Source organism: Centruroides sculpturatus, unplaced genomic scaffold (assembly GCF_000671375.1).
Source record: "Centruroides sculpturatus isolate CEXI.00-Female unplaced genomic scaffold, Cexi_2.0 scaffold364, whole genome shotgun sequence".
Taxonomy (NCBI): Eukaryota; Metazoa; Arthropoda; class Arachnida; order Scorpiones; family Buthidae; genus Centruroides; species Centruroides sculpturatus.
Window position 1 is genome coordinate 363,751 of NW_019384799.1, and position 20,252 is coordinate 384,002.

The 20,252-nt window shown below is 30.5% G+C and overlaps 1 protein-coding gene across 1 annotated transcript in view; it reads right to left on the reverse strand.

The window, feature by feature from the left end:
• LOC111629508 (transcription initiation factor TFIID subunit 5-like) overlaps window positions 1–20,252 on the reverse strand; it is a 73,255-nt gene that overhangs the window by 39,747 nt on the left and 13,256 nt on the right. The window contains exons 2-4 of the mRNA XM_023373425.1: window positions 11,140–11,249; window positions 2,287–2,365; window positions 1,679–1,757 (exon numbers count right to left, since the gene is read on the reverse strand). Coding sequence (XP_023229193.1) covers window positions 1,679–1,757; window positions 2,287–2,365; window positions 11,140–11,249 — 268 coding nt within the window. The remainder of the gene's footprint in view (window positions 1–1,678; window positions 1,758–2,286; window positions 2,366–11,139; window positions 11,250–20,252) is intronic.

Consider the following 20,252-nt stretch of genomic DNA (forward strand, 5'->3'; position numbering starts at 1 on the left):
ATACAGTAGAACCTCCATTATCCGGACCTCCATTATCCGGATTTTCGATTATCCGGATTGTTCAAAATAAACAAAAATTTTACGAATTTGCTGATTTGCACTTGGCGAATTACGACACTGTTTATGTACGTGATGAAATGCATAACTTTTTTCTTTCAACAACGTCTCACCCAGCACAGTGGTCGTAAACTCTTAAATATATTTTACGTAGTAATAAAAATATAACTTGACATACGTATTTATAAATAATTTATATTCAAATTACATCATTTCTCCAGTTTGGATCAAATTAAACTTCAATTTTGACTTCTCTTGAGATCTCGTTACACATAGTAATGAGTGATCAACCACTTGAAAAGCAAGAACAAGGAAAAGTGACTAATTGGAATGAGCAATTGAGGACAGAAATTAATTAAACCCTGGATTTCAAGGACAAACTGTGAATTTCTGTCAGTTTGTACTGTCCAAAGTGACCTGTGCACTCCTCTTGTCTTTGGTGCCATCACTCCTAACAAAGTTTCCTGATTCCTGTCTGTGCTTCACTAACATCCTTCATCCACTGGACTACCCATGACATCACCCCAGGGCCTCAATAACTCAACAAGATTCCAACAGCTAGAAATTTGCATCCATAGACTCTGTATTGATCTTCATCAGTGAGCAAGATCTCTTGAAACACCTTTTAAGCTTTTCTTATGTAAAATAAACAGGTTTCATTTGTAAAGGTACTTAAGTCAACATGTGTCCACCACTACCCACATGCAATTCTAAACCCCTCGTACATCCCGATGTGAGTTTATCTAACTTCCCCTTTTCAGGTCAGCAAACCTCACATTATGTCAAAATGTAGCATTTGGATTGTACATTTACACAAAAATTTTTGACCCATATGTTTCATACTTCTGTTTTTGGTACAAGTGCAACTTATTTTTTGACTTCTAAATATGCAACTTATTTTTTGACTTCTTTTTGACTCCCTTCTAAATATGTGAATCAGGTAAATGAATATCTTACAGCAAAAGGAAAATAAAAACATTGTATTATTTTTAAAAATAATTAAATAAAAAATTTTTTAAAATTTTCAAAAAATAACTAAATCTCTACTTAGGAGCAACTCTATATTCTGCACTAATTTAACTTAAGCTATAACTCTAAAGTCAGTATAAGTTTAAAGAAATTAGTCTTTTAGTTAAAAGACTAATTTCTTTAAAGTTATAGCATAGCTTGAATGAAGTTAAAATAACTATTTAATTGAAATGTAGATTTTCATTTTATAAAGATTTTTTAAGCTATTCTTGTTTGAAATTTGATTTTATGTTCCAATTTATAATCTGAAAAATTTATTATAAAAAACAAACAAAAAGTTCTTGCAAATTGGTCCTATTATTTTTGGTCCTATTATTCAATTTATATTTCAACTTTTAATCTTTTATTTTTTCTATTAGTTTATTTGTTAGACTCACAAAATACAGGTTAAACATGTTTTCATTTATCCTTTTTAACAAAATATCACCTATTAAACATTTCTAACATTTAGTAATTTTAATTTTAAGTATATTTATTTATAATTTAATATTGATAATAAATTAAATTAAATTATATATGTTTAATATATTGTGTAAAAAAGATTCAGCACTGAACAAGTTAATTATCAAATATGAATGTTAAAACAAAGTACCTTGTAATTCATGTTCATTATAGACAAGTTCTAGATACATATGAACAAAAACTGGATACAAAATCATTGCTAATTCATGCTAAAAAAGGAACAAAATTTATAAATTAATAATGAAGTTAATATTTCATTTAAAAATATTTATTACATTATTATGTATCTATGAGAAGCATCTTAACTTATTATTGTATACTATTAATGTTAAATAAGAAGTTCAACATCACCTTAACATCGAGGGTGAAATCAACACTATAACTGGAACCTGTTACTGGTGTTCCTCATGAAAACTGAGAAAGAACTATCCAAAAGTTCGAAAACGTTTGTGATAGACTGTTTTTTTTTTTCACTAGGAACACCAGTAACAGGTTCCAGTTATAGTGTCTATTAATGTTACTTTAATAAAACTATTCTGTCATGTCTGATATAATAAAAAAATATTTTGAAAGCATTTTAATTTCATTATCAGTACAATTTATAATAATCTGATTTTTAAATAGTTACTCCAGATGTTTAAATCTAAATATAAATATTTTTTAAATAAGAGTGTTTAAATTTAATACATTGATTAAATGTTACAGTTTCTTAATAGCTAAACATCTATTGTTACTTACTCTGTATGTATCAAGCGATGATTCAACAAATTTAATCAAATTAGAATAAGTCTCTTCATAAATATCTGGATCACCTTCACTGATTAATAAAATTGCACAAATTAGTAAGAAATTCACTATTGAAATAAAAAAATAAATTGAAATAATCAAAGTATTAATTATTATTAATATGTTCTAAACTATTTATGAGAAGTTCTGGTTTTTTTTTAAATTATTCCTTAAAAATTTTTAAACAATTTTTAATTTGAAAAGCTTTTCAACTAATCTTTTTAAATGATTTTCTAATAAAATTTTAGTTTTTGACATGATTGAAGATGTTTAAAAACATCTTATTTTCAGAATTATTTCAATAAGCTATAAACTTTAATCAATATATATGTATATATATGTGAGATTCTAGAGGGGGTAATTAGGTAATTAAATTAATTAGTTAAAATTCAAGAGAAGTGGAAAAAACCCCACTTCCTTTTTCTCACCCACAGTCAATATTATGACAGATAAAACCAATTAAATGTCCATCTCAAGACGATGATTATTGCAATGTTTGGACTTATGTTACAACCTTCGTCAAAAAGTCAATTATTAATGGGGAGAAACTGTCAAACAGACAAATTATCAGATAAGGAGAGTCGTAACACCAAGGGAAAGTATCAACAATCTGACCAAACCGTCCGATTTGTGATGTCCTGTATTAACAGAACCCAGACAGCTCGAACTTAGACCACATTAAATCATGATCACCTGAGATAGTTCTTATGTGGAATGCATATAAAAAAGGGTCACACTCAATCATCAGGGCAGACATCCCCAGAAGCCATAGATACAGCTCATTGTGCCATTATCAAGGGACCCTACATGACATTCCACCTGCCAATACTTACATCGCTAAGTTTGTCTGCTCTAGACACCCCAACCTTAGATTGCCAATGTCCAGACAACATTGCATAGAAGAATCTAGGAGCTATGAAGTGTCATCCCAAGGTATTAACTTTAAACAGTTTAAGTAAACTCTCTCTTGATAGAACTTAGAATTTAAGATAGACTTAGGATTAAGGAAATAGCTATCTGCCAGGACTATCCATTTTGGTCCCAGGTTAAATGGAACCAATGTTAAAGCTATGGATCTTTGTTATGTTTCTCGTCTGCTAATCTTTAATCTATAATCTTTATTTTTATATTAAATGTGTTAAGTTTATCTACTGGTATAAAAAATGATATAAAAAAGAACACATTTATTATGGAATTAAAAAAAAACTTTAACAAGAATTACAATTACAGAAGATATAAAAAGAGAAGAAAAACAACTATAAGGACCTTGAATAAGTTCTCGCTGTTTTTTTCTGAAAATTAACACTTTATTTTAAAAAAGTTGTAATAAACACGTCACTGAAAGTATTGTCAATCGCTAGCCACTACTTTCTCCCATCGTTCTGGCAGCATTTGAATTCCACGTCGGAAAAACAACATGTCTTTTGAGGCTATCCAAGAATCAACCCATTTTTTGGCATCTTCATAAGAATGGAAGTGCTGCTCAGCCAGGCCATGTGCCATCGATCAGAACAAGTGATAATCCAAAGGGGCGATGTCTGGTGAATATAGTGGGTGGGTTAGGACTTCCCATTTAAGCGTTTCCAAGTATGTTTTCACCGGTTATGCAACATGTGGCCGAGCATTGTCATGTTGCAAAATCACTTTGTCGTGTCTCTGCTCATATAGCAGCCGTTTTTCCTTTGATGCTTGGCTCAAACACATCAATTGTAGTCAATAGCGATCTCCTGTGATGGTTTCGTTTGGTTTGAGCAGCTCGTAATAAACTACACCTAGCTGATCCCACCAAATGCAGAGCAGAAGCTTCGAACCATGGATATTCAGCCTTGCTGATGATGTTGATGCATGGCTGGGCTTACCCCACAATTTTCTACACTTAGGGTTATCGTAGTGTATCCATTTTTTGTCACCTGTCACGATACGATGCAGAAAACCTTTCCTTTTCTGCCGTTGAAGCAGCTGTTCACATGTGAAAAGACGCCGTTTGATGTCTCTTGGCTTCAATTCGTACGGCACCCAATGTCCTCGCTTTTGAATCATTCCTAATCCTTTTAAACGTTTCGAAACTGTTGTGTGATCAACTCCTAATGATTCTGCAAATTCAGCTAGCGTCTGACATGAGTCTTCATGAAGTAATGCCTCTAATTCCTCATCTTCAAACTTTTTTGGTGCACCAGATCGTTCTTTATCTTCAACATCAAAATCATTATTTTTGAAGCGTCTAAACCAATCTCTGCATGTTGTTTCCGACAGAGCATGGTCGCCATAAGTATCAACAAGAATTCTGTGTGCTTCAGCTGCAGATTTTTTTTTGAATGAAACAGTGCAATAAAATTCCCCACAAATACTCTTTTTTTGGCACGAAACTAGACATGTTTAACACAATGAAAAAATAAGTTGTTTACACTTTGGTGAAATGATATATACTGAATTTCAAGGTCGCTTATTGTACTTCCTTACAGATGCGTCACCATCTAAAAATAAACACACGTGGTTCTGGTAATACCATCTGTTAAAGAACAGCGAGAACTTATTCAAGGTCCTTATATTTAAAAAGTACAGGTTAAATGGATATCCCAGAGAGATTCTTAGTAAGTGGTATGACAATTTCATAAGTAACAAATATAGCATAAAAAATGAGAAAATAACTAAAAGGTATACAGTAAGTGATTGGTTAATGAACAGTTCGGTCTATGAAAAAATAGAATAACAAACACTTTTGTGAAAGATTTTTTATGTTCAGACAACGAACACTTTACAGAACAAACACAAAAAGAAGCAATGTAAAATAATAAACACTGATTGGTCTTCCCTTGTCTTCAGGCAACAATTTGGAACTTTTCGGAGGAGACGTCAACATCAACACTCAACCCGGTATATACTGATTGGATAGTATTCCTCCAAACTTTGAAACTTTCCCTTGTAATTTCAGCCTTTTATTTTTCTGACAGAAACAATTTTTTTATAGTATTTGTGAGATTGTCGAATGGGCACTCATTAAGTTTTGCATCGGTTTTTATTTTCGAAAGGTGAGAGTATAATAAGAAAGGTAGAGAGTGGGCAGAAGATGTCTGATGTTTCTGGGTGGGCAGCATGGTTTGAACAGGTCTACAGTAGACTGCAGTTCAATCTTATTTAGAAAGATACAGTATAATCAAGAAGACTCAAGCAGCTAAAGGAGTAACAAAAATCACATCTGGGAAATAAAGAACATTAAAGAGCTCATAATGGAACCTGAAATGAATCTGATAACAGAAGAATGCCAAGAACTCTTGAATAAAAAACACCAAGAAACTTGGGGAAATATGTTTTCTTCTGAAAAAGAGGATTAATGCCGATATCTGTTATTAAAGATCTTTTGAAGAAGTGGGAGGATGCAGAACAATGGTCTTAGAATGGCATCCAAACCAGGTTGAGGTTAATAGGCTTGGGGATCTACACAATTACAATGCTATTAATTACTTTTGAAAAATCCTGAAGAAGAGAGAAAAGCAGTCAACATTAGACAGACTCTTTAACCCCACAAATGGAAAAAACATGATTAATAAAAATGCAAGACTGTGTATATATGTATTTTTATTATTACATATAAATAAATGTAGTAAGAAAATATACATTTTTTATTTTTGGATTTTCCAGAATGAATTAATCAAATTCCCATAAAAACCTATGGTAAATTGATAATTGGATAGTGAACAAAGTCTTGAAACGGATTATGTTCATTAACCGATCATCCATTGTACATTCTTTCCCTATAAAATAGTTTTTATGAAAAATATAAAAGTCAATTTAATGATCTTTCTACACTTATCATCCTATCTCAAAACAACAGGTTATCAAATTCATTAAATTTTATTTATAACAAAGAAAAAAAATCATCAACTGGATGTAAGAATGAATAGTATATAAACTCTCACGTACACATTTCTCAACCAAAATGCTACATAGATGAAACAAAACAGAAGCTGGAAAAAAGACTAAAAGAACATGACGCAGCAATACAATTAAAGAATACAGAATCTTCTTGGTTCCAACATTGTAACAAATATGATTGTAAATTTAATAAAAATAATATAAAAATACTGTATAAAAAAAAATAATATAATTAAATGTTAAGTTAAAGAACACTTCAGTATACTAAAATATGTAAATAATATAAATTTAAATAATGGCATATCATTAGATGCATGCTGGGATAGCTTTGTATGGTATAAAAGCATCAATGTGAAACAAGCAATGTTATCCACTGACAAGGCAGAAGAAAGAAGGTGAAATGCATATGGATAAGAAAATGGAAAAAGCAGAGTAAATTAAACATCTTTTTATTGTTAACTGTTTAATGTCATAATTAAACAGTTGGAATTGGTACCAATTGAGTGTTTTAGCTTGGAGACTGTTTTCTATATTTTATCTTTTAAAATTTTTAGAAATATGGTTATTTTTATTTTAACTAAATAATTGATCTCATTGAATAATTTACTATTAAATTTAAATCCAAATAATATTGGTACATGTTCAATAAAGGCCCGTAATTGTTAAACAGCAATCACTAAGCACCATATCTCTGACTTGAGAGATATGTCGTTCATTAGTTGAAGTGGATGGTCTACCAGAGATTTCCTCTTCCAAGCCTAAACACCACAAGCAGGTTTTAGAACTAGCCCATCTAATGTGCTACATCTCTTTTTCCACCTTCAACCAACAAATCTATCTTAAAAAAAAGAGGGGTTCCAATGGGTAGCCCCCTATCTGGAGACCTCTGTGAATTAGTTGTTAGAAAATTAGATATCCAAGTCTTAGAATCCTTCAACACAGAAATCACTCTTTACACGTGTTATGTCAATGATATTCTTATTGTTTGGCGATCCAAGCCAGATATAAACAGAGTTCTGCAGATTGTGAATAACAACCCATTTGGACTTAAGTTAAAGTTAAACCAACAGGATGATAAGATGGCCCATTTCCTTGACCTCAATATTTTCCTGAATTATGGTTGTATAGCCACAAAGGTATTCCATAAGCCTAATCTTCAATCTTTCTTCATTCCCTCAACCTCGAATGACCTGTTTACTTATAAAATATCCGCTTTCAGGGCTCTAATCCATAGAGCTTTTATCAATTACTCTAGCATTAAGGACATGCTACAAGAAATCCAACACATCAAACACATCTCCTTAGCCCACGGTACAACAGTAAATTAATAGATAGGCTTGCTAAAAAAATACATAGTTGCTTAGAAACCGAAGCGATTAATTCCAGACCTCTAAAACAGCAAGGTAAGCACATTGTAGTTGATTTTGACCCTAGAATGAGCCAAGTGTTTAAAATCATAATCAAGGAGGTCAAAGCTGCTCTTACATACAAATGCAACCCTACAATATATAAACTTCTAGTTGATACCAAGGACAAATGCAGCGAAGCAAGAAGACCGGGGATTTACTCGATCCTGCTAGAGGACAACAGATTTAATCCAAACAAAAAATTAACATACATTGGCTCAACCAACAGATACTTACAAAAAGGATAACTGAGCACAAATATGACACATACAACAAAAACTTTAATTTCACCCTAGCCCAATTTGCAAGTGAACCAAATATAACAGCCAAATGGGAAAAGGTTAAGATTATTACACCTATGCTTGACAATAACAAACTTAGAACATTTGAAGCAATTGAAATCTTTGCGAAATCCTTCAAGGAGAATTGTATTAACAGCAGAGATGCAGACTCGCTCTCCTCTGTATGGCAATCACTCTTTGATAACCTCTTAAACTAAATAGGCCAATGCACCCTCATCAGAGCATTTCCTTTACTTATCTTGTTTTTTATTTTCCAATTTTAGCAATTATATCATCAATAGTCATTCGCACACCTTGAATAATAATATCAAACAATGTTGATTTTGTCTAAACTTTGTTATCAGCAACGATGTCACTAGTAAGAAGAAACCTTTGTACACAATGACGTCATTTGAATATCTGCTAACCGACATTCCAACCAACCTTATTGTACCTGAAGAAGGCCATTCAAAACGGCCAAAAATGTTTGTACTTAGTGATTAAACTGCTAGAAACAAAGTGTGAAAGGTTTTGTCTTACTTATTTTAAGAATAATCATACTGATCAAATCTAAGATAAAAGTTATCATTTTTAAAATCATGCATTATATAAGACCCCTAGCACTTCTAGTCCTCTTGTATTTGCAAAGATTCATAAACAAGGAAAAAATCTTAGATCTGTGGTTGACAAGAGCAATTATCCAACAAACTAGATAAGCATCTACAAAAATTCCATACACTAGCCCTTAAAGCTCATATGTTTACTATTGACAACCCAAGTTTGCTATTGATGATTAAAAAATTAAGAAATCTTCTGTACAAATGACAGTTTTAAATTTGCAAGTTTATAATTAAAATTAAAATTAAAGATAAAGTTTGTCAAAAAAGTAGTTACCATTTATTCACTTTCAATATTCTGGAATACAATTTTTGATAACTGATTTTCGTTTGTAGACTACTTGGTTGCCAGAGTTAAAAAATTTCTTTTTAAAACAATGAAAAAATGCATAATTAAAAGAAACAATTTTTATAATTTCTTAGAGCCTACAAAACAAGGTTGGTATTCAAAAATTGTATTCCAGAGCAGTGAAAGTGAATAAATGGTAACTATTATTTTGACAGACTTTGTGTTCAATTTTAAACATAATTACCATCTGGGATAAAAAATGAAAAGAACTTTGAAGTTTATATTTATCTATACTCTTTGCACCATGCTTTTGTGAATTAAGAGATTTATTATTCCAACTAATTCTGTAAGCATTAAATTGCTATATACTCTTATTGGAAATGATGCACATTATCTGCTATTCTTCATTCTTTATGTTTAACAATGATACATATATACAAAGAAAAGGGCTACGAATCAGTAGTCTCATAGCAAGTATCCTATGTAAAATAACAATATGCAAAGTAGAACAAAAAATCTAGCAACAAGTTGCTTAAATTTCCTGGCTACATTTGGTGGCACCACCTGTTATATTTTATTTTAAAAACTTTTTATATTTTTAATTATTATAAAATGGTAAAAAGCTTAATTTTGAGTTAGGGATAAATTTTATAAAAAACTGTAAATGATAATAACAAATAAAACTGTCTTTAAGTCTGACCCTACTCTAGATATGACACACAACCCATCTTTATCTCTCTAGCCCCTCGACCAAAATTTAATAACATCAATCCTCATAATAAATTAACCTCTCTGCAAAATTTCAGAAATTTTCAACAAAAAGCACAAGTTATTAAGCTTCAAAGAGGGTAAACAAAATCATGCCCCACACACACTAATATTCATACAAATAGAAAAGCTCCTGAACTGTTTTGCATTTCTTGATGTTTCAAGGTCTCAAGTCCAAAACTGGAAAAATCTGGAGATGGGTCATTTTTTGGTCAACTGCCATACTTTCTGGAAAAGTAAAAATAATTGAGAAAATCAACAAGGATATTATATGTTATCTACAACATATTGATGACATCTTTATAATATGACAGCAAAAACCAAACATTCAGTTATTTTTAAATCAAATGAACAATAATAAATACAGTCTTTAAACTGGAGTTAGATCAAACTAATACCATTACCACAAACATATATTTCCTAGACATAGATATTAGCTTAGAGAATGAGAAAGTATGCACTAATACATTCAGTAAACCAATATTTCACCTGCTATATACACCATCTCTCTCATATAATCCTTAGATATACAAAACTTGCCATCTTCACAGCCCTCCCCTCATAAAAACATTTACATTTTACATGAAAATACAAAATACATTAAAAGAATTAGAGTACATCAAAGAAATAACTATAAACCATTGATATAAAAAACAGTTACAAACAATCTTATTCAAACACATTTGACACTGGATAGACCAATGTCCAAGATAAACTTGCCAATACTGGGATAGAATAAACACACACAACAAACCAATACCAGCAAATATGAAATTAATAAATAAAGAAATATTTACAAACATTTTAATTTGTTTAAAAAAGCATCAGGTGCACAATGCAAAACAAAACAGCTTTATTTATTAATTTCATATTTGTTGGCATTGGTTTGTTGTGTGTGTCTATGATAAAGAGAGAAGTAGTCAGCTGACTGTGGTAATAGATACATTGGTTTAGAAGATTGATGAAAAGGTTTGAGAACCACCATTTTGGAGATTTCTGGTGTGTTTCCACAAATCTCTCACACAATTCTTTATGAAATGATCATTGAAGCATTAGGCTACCAGAAGTTTTGTGCCAGGTGGCTGCCTAAACTGCTTTTGGAAGAGCTTATAAAACAATGGATAGGATCAGTGTTGACTTTCCTTGAACGTTATGACAGAGTAGGTGTTTTTTTTTTTATCAGATCAGATAAGTGATGAGACTTGAGTCTTGTGCATAAATGCAGAGAGAAAACAAATCAATCAATAAAATGGGACCTACTCACTCATCAAAACCATAGTAGTGTTGGCAAACTTTGTCTACCACGATAGTCATGGCAACTGTCTTTTGAGACAGAAGAGGAGTGCTGTTAGTGGAATTCATAAACAAAAGGCACCATAATCAATTCAGAAGTTTATTGTAACACATTAAAGAAGCTAAGGAGAACCATTCAAAACACACATCATGGCACATTCAGCACTGCATGACAGCACTCACCAGTAAAAAAACAAATTAATAATAAAAGATTTGTATTGTAATGTTAGTAATAAGTCTAATCACATTTTCAGCTTTACAATTTTATGATTGCATACCTTTTATATGTTGAAAGAACACTACTGACATCAGAACTATTTTGAGAAACATCAGAAAGTTTGTCATCATTCAAAACTTTAGCTTCCTTCCTTAAAATCAATTCAGTTTCCTAAAAAAGTAAGAATAATTTACTGTTACAAATTTAATATGTCATGTAAAGTACAATATTCTTAACTCATCGAGTTCTTAAACAATTTACGAAGTTTAAAAATATTATAAATATACAAATATTGTATTCAAATATTTCCATTCCAATTAATCTTAAATTAGGATATGTAGAATAATTTCAGTTCTAATATTCAGAAAATTTTTCATTTATTGTATTTTGTAAAAAATCTAACCCATGATTAATCATGTCTTTGCACCAAAACTATTGTATTTAGTACTTTTGCATAAAATTATTACACCTCATTCTACTCATTAATTTAAATAGAAATAAACTGCTGAAAAGCCTGACTTTCTGATTACTTAGAGAACTTGATAATTTGGTAGTTTATTTTTATATTTGATTTAATAGATAATACAAAATACAACATTTTTAAGCAAAAAGACAAAACATAATACAATACACTCTTGCTAATCTGGTTTCTCAGTTATCCAGCATATCCTTCATGTCTATGCAATTCCATTTCTGTGAAAATGTTAGCCATGTCACATATCTTATTACTTCACTTTGATGTACAGTATTGTATGTCTGTGCATTGCATTATTTACCTACCTACAGACAAAAAAATCAGCACTAAAAGGCAGCAATATCACAAATTTTAGGCCTATATACTCTCAGTAATTTGGCATTCCTCTATACAAGGAATGCCAAATTACATGTCATTAAATACAAATAATTGCATGTCATTAAACTCTTGCTAATCTAGATTAGCAATAGTTTAATGACATGCAATTATTAAATATTTGACAAATTTGTCAGTTAAGGCAATTGAATAGAAATATTATCTTTTATCGTTAAAACACTTTATAAAACATTAGAGGTCATGTGTTTGTATTGGGATATAATATTCAGGTGTAAAAGTAATATTAAATATTCAAACATGTCCTCCAAGCTGGGAATAACATGTTGTTGTCCTTGTAGTTGATATCCATGTTGTTTCTACTGGCCTTTACATCCCAATACTAACACATATAGCTACTGGCCTCTGATAGCTAATCATATGCTAATCATATGTTTGTTTTATATTTTAAATTATTACATTCTATTCTGATATCCATTTCTGAATAAGTTTTTTAACTTGAAGATAATTGCTAAAAGCAATTGAAAATGTTTGTTTTTCTCCATTGTTTTGTGTTTCATGAGCTGGATTTTTGTTGTGTTTCTATCACATTTTTCTTCACAAGCCTATTTATTAAATTAACCCCTTAATTAAGGACATCACTTAATTGAAAACTGTAAAAGGAAATGTTCTTGACTCCTTCAAATCAAAATGTTGATTTGAAGGAGTCAAGAACAGAAATACAGTAGTCTCTGTTATATCGTGCTTGTTGAGAGACAAAGAAAAAGCATGATACCAACCAAGTATTAAAAATTCTGGGCTTATACTAATGTTAACTAGCCACAAAATTGTTATGAACTTCCAGAACTTCAAATGGAACTGATAATTTTAAAGCAAAAACAACTAAAACAAGTGATTTAAAATTTATGGAAAAAATTATAAATGATTTAAAATTTATGAATTTTCATGCAATCAAACCTTACTATCTTTTCTAGTTCAAACCATTAAATCTTAAAAATTTAACCATTTTTTTTTAAGATAAATTAGTATTAAATTTATTTATTTAAAGATATTTTGAGATAAATCTGTTATCCTATAAACTAGACAAGTGATGTGCACATTATTCAGTACTAATTTTCAATAATCACTGAGATTTGTTGCGTCATTTGTATTTATCGTCTTCAGGTGTTTTGATAGGCAATGTATGTAGATTTGTTCCAATCCTTTTGTCGGCAATCCTTCCTATTTAGAATGGATTTGTCCCAAACTATTCAAAAGATGTTTTATTCTCAAATTAAACCATACTGACAGATTGGAAGTCTTCTTTGATTCATTTTTCTAGTGATCATGTCATGGAGCCTATATATTAATGAGCAATTATTTATTATGACATTGTCACAATGCCAGGCTGTAATTTTTAATCATATTTTTAATTTATTTAATTTAAAATACATGTTCTCAACCCCAAATTAGTAGTGGTTTGCCCCTGTACATCATACTTTTTCTTTAACAATAATTGTGCCAGTCATTTATTAAATGCTATCTGCTTTCAGGAAAAAGTTTTGAATTGAAATAACATGCCTTCTGGTTTGCATTGGAAGTTTGTATATAGTTAATTGGAGTCTCCTGCCCCTAAGGTTTCCATATCTGGTCTTGAATTTCATCTATCTAACTGTTCTCAAGATTAAAGATAGACAAATGAATGGATGACCAGATGACAGTGGGAATTTATAGGTCTACAATTTTTTCATATTGCAGCCCAACTAGAAATTTCCTCATTAAACATGATGGAATACTTTTTAAGTGCAGCTCTTGACAAAGCCATTCTTACTCAATGATACTCAAGTCGAACTTCATGACCTTCAGGGGTCTCAGTTGTTCTTATTCTTTTAGATATAGAATTTAACCGAAGAGTAAAATCTCTTATGCTTTTCCCTAGGCATTTATTATTATTTTTTTTGACAAAATAGCAAGTCTTTTTAATTCCATGTTGATAAAACAAAGATGAATTAGTTAGATGAGTGATAAATAACGGGCTTGTTAGATCTTTACTTCCTATTGGATAACATAATGTCACTTGGTAACTACAAAAAGTTTTTTTTTTTTTAAATTTGTTATAGAAGTGACACAATGCAGCTATCTTTTTTTAAAGGTTAAATTTTAAATCTAATGAAGTAAGTTTAAAAATACACTATTTGCCAAAATATTTTAAAATGCAACTTAAGGAATGTTGTCAAGCATAAACTAAATGAGGTCACTGACATCACTGTAACGTAAGTGTAATCATCAATCCAAAATCAATAAAACATCTATTCTATAGCTAATATTTTCACTAAATAAGTAGCTTATACTTTCCGTCAGAACATAAAATGAACATAACCAAAATTTCATCTGGAATGAACAAAAATTGCAGGAGTTATAAGGAATTCACACACACACGATGGCTTTTCATAGATCCTTTATATTAATAGTAATGTATAGATATAAAAGTATAATAAATAAATAGTTATCATCTTTATGAAGAAACAGTAACTGGTTGCAATAATAAACTCATTCACTCAAAAACCAATATATGTCTGTATAAAAGAACATGTGGCTTCTCCATCAAAAAGGGCCTTACCACCACAGCTATAGCTGCTTTTGTCATAGATAACCAAGTGCAAGTATCCTTTGACAACACACAGATCATACATCATACAAGGGAGAAAACCTACCTCAAGAGCTTGGAGAAATTAGAAATACAGTAGTCTCTGTTATATCGTGCTTGTTGAGAGACAAAGAAAAAGCATGATACCAACCAAGTATTAAAAATTCTGGGCTTATACTAATGGATTATATAATATATGATATGGAATCTCTATCTTATATTCTTTATGCTTAGGTAACTTACATAAATATAAAGATTCAAAATGCATAATAATATATAAAAATATCAATACACACTTATTGATCTCCTGTATTAATAATGCAAAATTTGTAGCATATGAAGCAGAGATAAGGCAATTTTACTTCTACATTTCCTGCATACTAAAAGAGAGTGGAAATATGACATAATAATGTCTGAAATGTTGTAAATTTAGTGTTAATAATTCTTATAAGTAAAGCATCATTCTCTTGAGCATAACCATTTTATTAAACTAATGCTTTCAACCTCGTTAAATTTAGAATCATTTTTTTTCTTTTCTTTTCCACTCACAAAACATAAACTAGCCTACCATTTTACATCCAATTCATCTACAAAAAAGTTTTTCAATAGTGTTTAAATTATTATTAAGGGACAAGTCATTACACAATAATTTCAAATTTATTTATTTATACTTTTTAAATCTATTGATCTGTTAGCCTAGTTATGCCTATACTTTTGAATAAAAAACATTATGGATTAAACATTTTCTGAGCATATACAGTGGGTGATCGATTAACGAACAGTTCGGATAGCAAACAAATCGGATAACAAACACTTTCACTAAAGATTTTTATGATCAGACAATGAACACATGTTTGGATAATGAACACTTTACTGAACAAACATAAAAAGAAGCAAAAGAAAATAACGAATACCAACTGATTTTCCCTTGTCTTCAGGTAACAATTCAAAACCTTCTTCTACGCGATTTTATATGGAAATATTAGCAGTGTAGGCTCTTTCTCTGAATAGACAATTCGAAACCTTTCGGAACACAAGAGACGCCAACATCAATGCTCAACCCAATACCGATCGGATAGTATTCCTCCTAATTTTGAAATTCTCCCTTGTAATTCCAGCTTTTTGTTTACCATTCTGACAAATAATTTTTTATAGTCTTCGCGAGACTGTCGAACGGGCACTTGTTAAGTTTTGCGTCGCAATTTATTTAAGAAAGATGAAAGTTTAACTGTTTCATCAGATATTTGTTAATGTTTTAATACCAAATTTCGAATTTCACCCAGGCCTTGCATTTAAATAATTTTTTGTGGACTAGTTGATTTCTGTTCTCTGAATTTTTGTAAGTGCTTTTCTGAACTTTTTATTTAAAAAAGATACTGATAATATTATGGAGCCTGAAAAGATAAGTGTCAAAAACTGTGCTCACCGCAGAAACCAAAGAGATAATAGCCAAGGCAGAAAGTGGGCACAAGATGTCTGGTGTTGCTAGGCAGTATGGCTTGAACAAGTCTACAGTAGGCACAATCTTAGCTATGAAAGAAATAAAGAGCATTTTAGAGCTCATAACGAAACCTGAAACTGATCTGATGACAAAAGAACTCCAAGAACTCTCAAATGAAGAATACCAAGAAACTCATCAAGATGTGTTTTGTTTTGAAAAAGAGGAAGACGAAAGATGACCAATGTCGACATATGTTACTAAAGATCTTTTGAAGAAGTGGGAGGATGTCAGGACAACGATCATCCAAATCAGAATAAAGTTAATGGGGTTGGGGATCTCTACAATTACAATACTATTAATTACTTCCGAAAAATCCCAAAGACAAGAGAAAAGCAATCGACATTGGACAGATTCTTTAACTCCCACAAATGGAAAAAAACAGGATTAATAAAAATGCAAGACTGCATATATATATATTTTACTATTACATATAAATAAACGTAGTAAAAAAGTATATATTTTTTATTTTTTGCAGTCTCCGGAACGAATTAATCAAATTCCAATATAAACCTATGGCAAATTGATAATCGGTTAATGAACAATTCGGATAACGAACAAAGTCTTGGAACAGATTATGTTCGTTAACCGATCACCCACTATACTGTATATTGTGGAATCATTGCCTGATTAAGCAGCTTTAATACAACTGGATAAGCAAGCTATTGACAGTTCATTTCAAATGAAACAACTGTCATAAGCTTGCTCATCCAGCAGTATTAAAGCTGATTGATAGATTTAATGATGACATCTGGATGTTTAGATGAAAACAAAGCTAACAGCTAAATACAGATATAGAATCCTACCCCAACTTTTTTCAGCGTTAATTTAAAGATTTGACAAGCTTTTTCAAGCTGCTTTACAGTTCTGCTTCAGGTCTATAACATTCAAATGTTTAAATTTTGTTTTGGAAGATTTTTAAATTTTGGAATTAAAAAAAATTTTTTAATATCGTTTTATTTTATATTTAATAATTAATCAATAATTATCACATATAAATTAAAAATGGGGAAATGAATAAAATTCCAAAATTTAAAAATTTTCCTTTTAGTTTTTTTTCCATCTAAACACAGATATACCAACAGTGAACATTTTTCATAAAAAATTCTGAAAAATTAAGTTAGGTTTCATTTCCATTCACAATGTACTATACAATTATATCAATAAATTACACTGTTCTGCAGAAAAAACTTTTTTTCTATTTCTGAAAAAATACATTGTGTTCCTAGTTGTACTTTGAGTGCTGAATTCAAACCTTTTTTTAGTTTTTTCTGTCAGGGTTAGTTAATGATTAATCACAATTTTATTTTTTCTTTATGTTTCTGATATAGTGCAGGACACATTGGCTGAAATTCAAGAAACAAATCAGCTTTTTTATGATGTTATTAAGTTCATCACATTCAGGGAGATTGGATCTAACATATAACACAGTACTCTTAGTGTATTCGCTTTGTAGCATTTATTTCACATGAGCAATTACAGAAAATTGACAAAAAATGAACCACCATATAGTAATGCACATCACTTTTTCTCTTGTATTGAGAATCTTTCTTCTCTCGAATGATATTCCAGCAATAATCTGCTAACATAGAAGGTACCCACTTCTCTTCATAATGCCTTTCTATAGTAGAAATGTCTTTGTGGAATCTTTTGCCATGTTCATCCGATACATCACTACAACTCTCTGTGAAGTAGTTCAGATGAATCCATCATATGTANGTGATCATGTCATGGAGCCTATATATTAATGAGCAATTATTTATTATGACATTGTCACAATGCCAGGCTGTAATTTTTAATCATATTTTTAATTTATTTAATTTAAAATACATGTTCTCAACCCCAAATTAGTAGTGGTTTGCCCCTGTACATCATACTTTTTCTTTAACAATAATTGTGCCAGTCATTTATTAAATGCTATCTGCTTTCAGGAAAAAGTTTTGAATTGAAATAACATGCCTTCTGGTTTGCATTGGAAGTTTGTATATAGTTAATTGGAGTCTCCTGCCCCTAAGGTTTCCATATCTGGTCTTGAATTTCATCTATCTAACTGTTCTCAAGATTAAAGATAGACAAATGAATGGATGACCAGATGACAGTGGGAATTTATAGGTCTACAATTTTTTCATATTGCAGCCCAACTAGAAATTTCCTCATTAAACATGATGGAATACTTTTTAAGTGCAGCTCTTGACAAAGCCATTCTTACTCAATGATACTCAAGTCGAACTTCATGACCTTCAGGGGTCTCAGTTGTTCTTATTCTTTTAGATATAGAATTTAACCGAAGAGTAAAATCTCTTATGCTTTTCCCTAGGCATTTATTATTATTTTTTTTGACAAAATAGCAAGTCTTTTTAATTCCATGTTGATAAAACAAAGATGAATTAGTTAGATGAGTGATAAATAACGGGCTTGTTAGATCTTTACTTCCTATTGGATAACATAATGTCACTTGGTAACTACAAAAAGTTTTTTTTTTTTAAATTTGTTATAGAAGTGACACAATGCAGCTATCTTTTTTTAAAGGTTAAATTTTAAATCTAATGAAGTAAGTTTAAAAATACACTATTTGCCAAAATATTTTAAAATGCAACTTAAGGAATGTTGTCAAGCATAAACTAAATGAGGTCACTGACATCACTGTAACGTAAGTGTAATCATCAATCCAAAATCAATAAAACATCTATTCTATAGCTAATATTTTCACTAAATAAGTAGCTTATACTTTCCGTCAGAACATAAAATGAACATAACCAAAATTTCATCTGGAATGAACAAAAATTGCAGGAGTTATAAGGAATTCACACACACACGATGGCTTTTCATAGATCCTTTATATTAATAGTAATGTATAGATATAAAAGTATAATAAATAAATAGTTATCATCTTTATGAAGAAACAGTAACTGGTTGCAATAATAAACTCATTCACTCAAAAACCAATATATGTCTGTATAAAAGAACATGTGGCTTCTCCATCAAAAAGGGCCTTACCACCACAGCTATAGCTGCTTTTGTCATAGATAACCAAGTGCAAGTATCCTTTGACAACACACAGATCATACATCATACAAGGGAGAAAACCTACCTCAAGAGCTTGGAGAAATTAGAAATACAGTAGTCTCTGTTATATCGTGCTTGTTGAGAGACAAAGAAAAAGCATGATACCAACCAAGTATTAAAAATTCTGGGCTTATACTAATGTTAACTAGCCACAAAATTGTTATGAACTTCCAGAACTTCAAATGGAACTGATAATTTTAAAGCAAAAACAACTAAAACAAGTGATTTAAAATTTATGGAAAAAATTATAAATGATTTAAAATTTATGAATTTTCATGCAATCAAACCTTACTATACCATTAAATCTTAAAAATTTAACCATTTTTTTTTAAGATAAATTAGTATTAAATTTATTTATTTAAAGATATTTTGAGATAAATCTGTTATCCTATAAACTAGACATGTGATGTGCACATTATTCAGTACTAATTTTCAATAATCACTGAGATTTGTTGCGTCATTTGTATTTATCGTCTTCAGGTGTTTTGATAGGCAATGTATGTAGATTTGTTCCAATCCTTTTGTCGGCAATCCTTCCTATTTAGAATGGATTTGTCCCAAACTATTCAAAAGATGTTTTATTCTCAAATTAAACCATACTGACAGATTGGAAGTCTTCTTTGATTCATTTTTCTAGTGATCATGTCATGGAGCCTATATATTAATGAGCAATTATTTATTATGACATTGTCACAATGCCAGGCTGTAATTTTTAATCATATTTTTAATTTATTTAATTTAAAATACATGTTCTCAACCCCAAATTAGTAGTGGTTTGCCCCTGTACATCATACTTTTTCTTTAACAATAATTGTGCCAGTCATTTATTAAATGCTATCTGCTTTCAGGAAAAAGTTTTGAATTGAAATAACATGCCTTCTGGTTTGCATTGGAAGTTTGTATATAGTTAATTGGAGTCTCCTGCCCCTAAGGTTTCCATATCTGGTCTTGAATTTCATCTATCTAACTGTTCTCAAGATTAAAGATAGACAAATGAATGGATGACCAGATGACAGTGGGAATTTATAGGTCTACAATTTTTTCATATTGCAGCCCAACTAGAAATTTCCTCATTAAACATGATGGAATACTTTTTAAGTGCAGCTCTTGACAAAGCCATTCTTACTCAATGATACTCAAGTCGAACTTCATGACCTTCAGGGGTCTCAGTTGTTC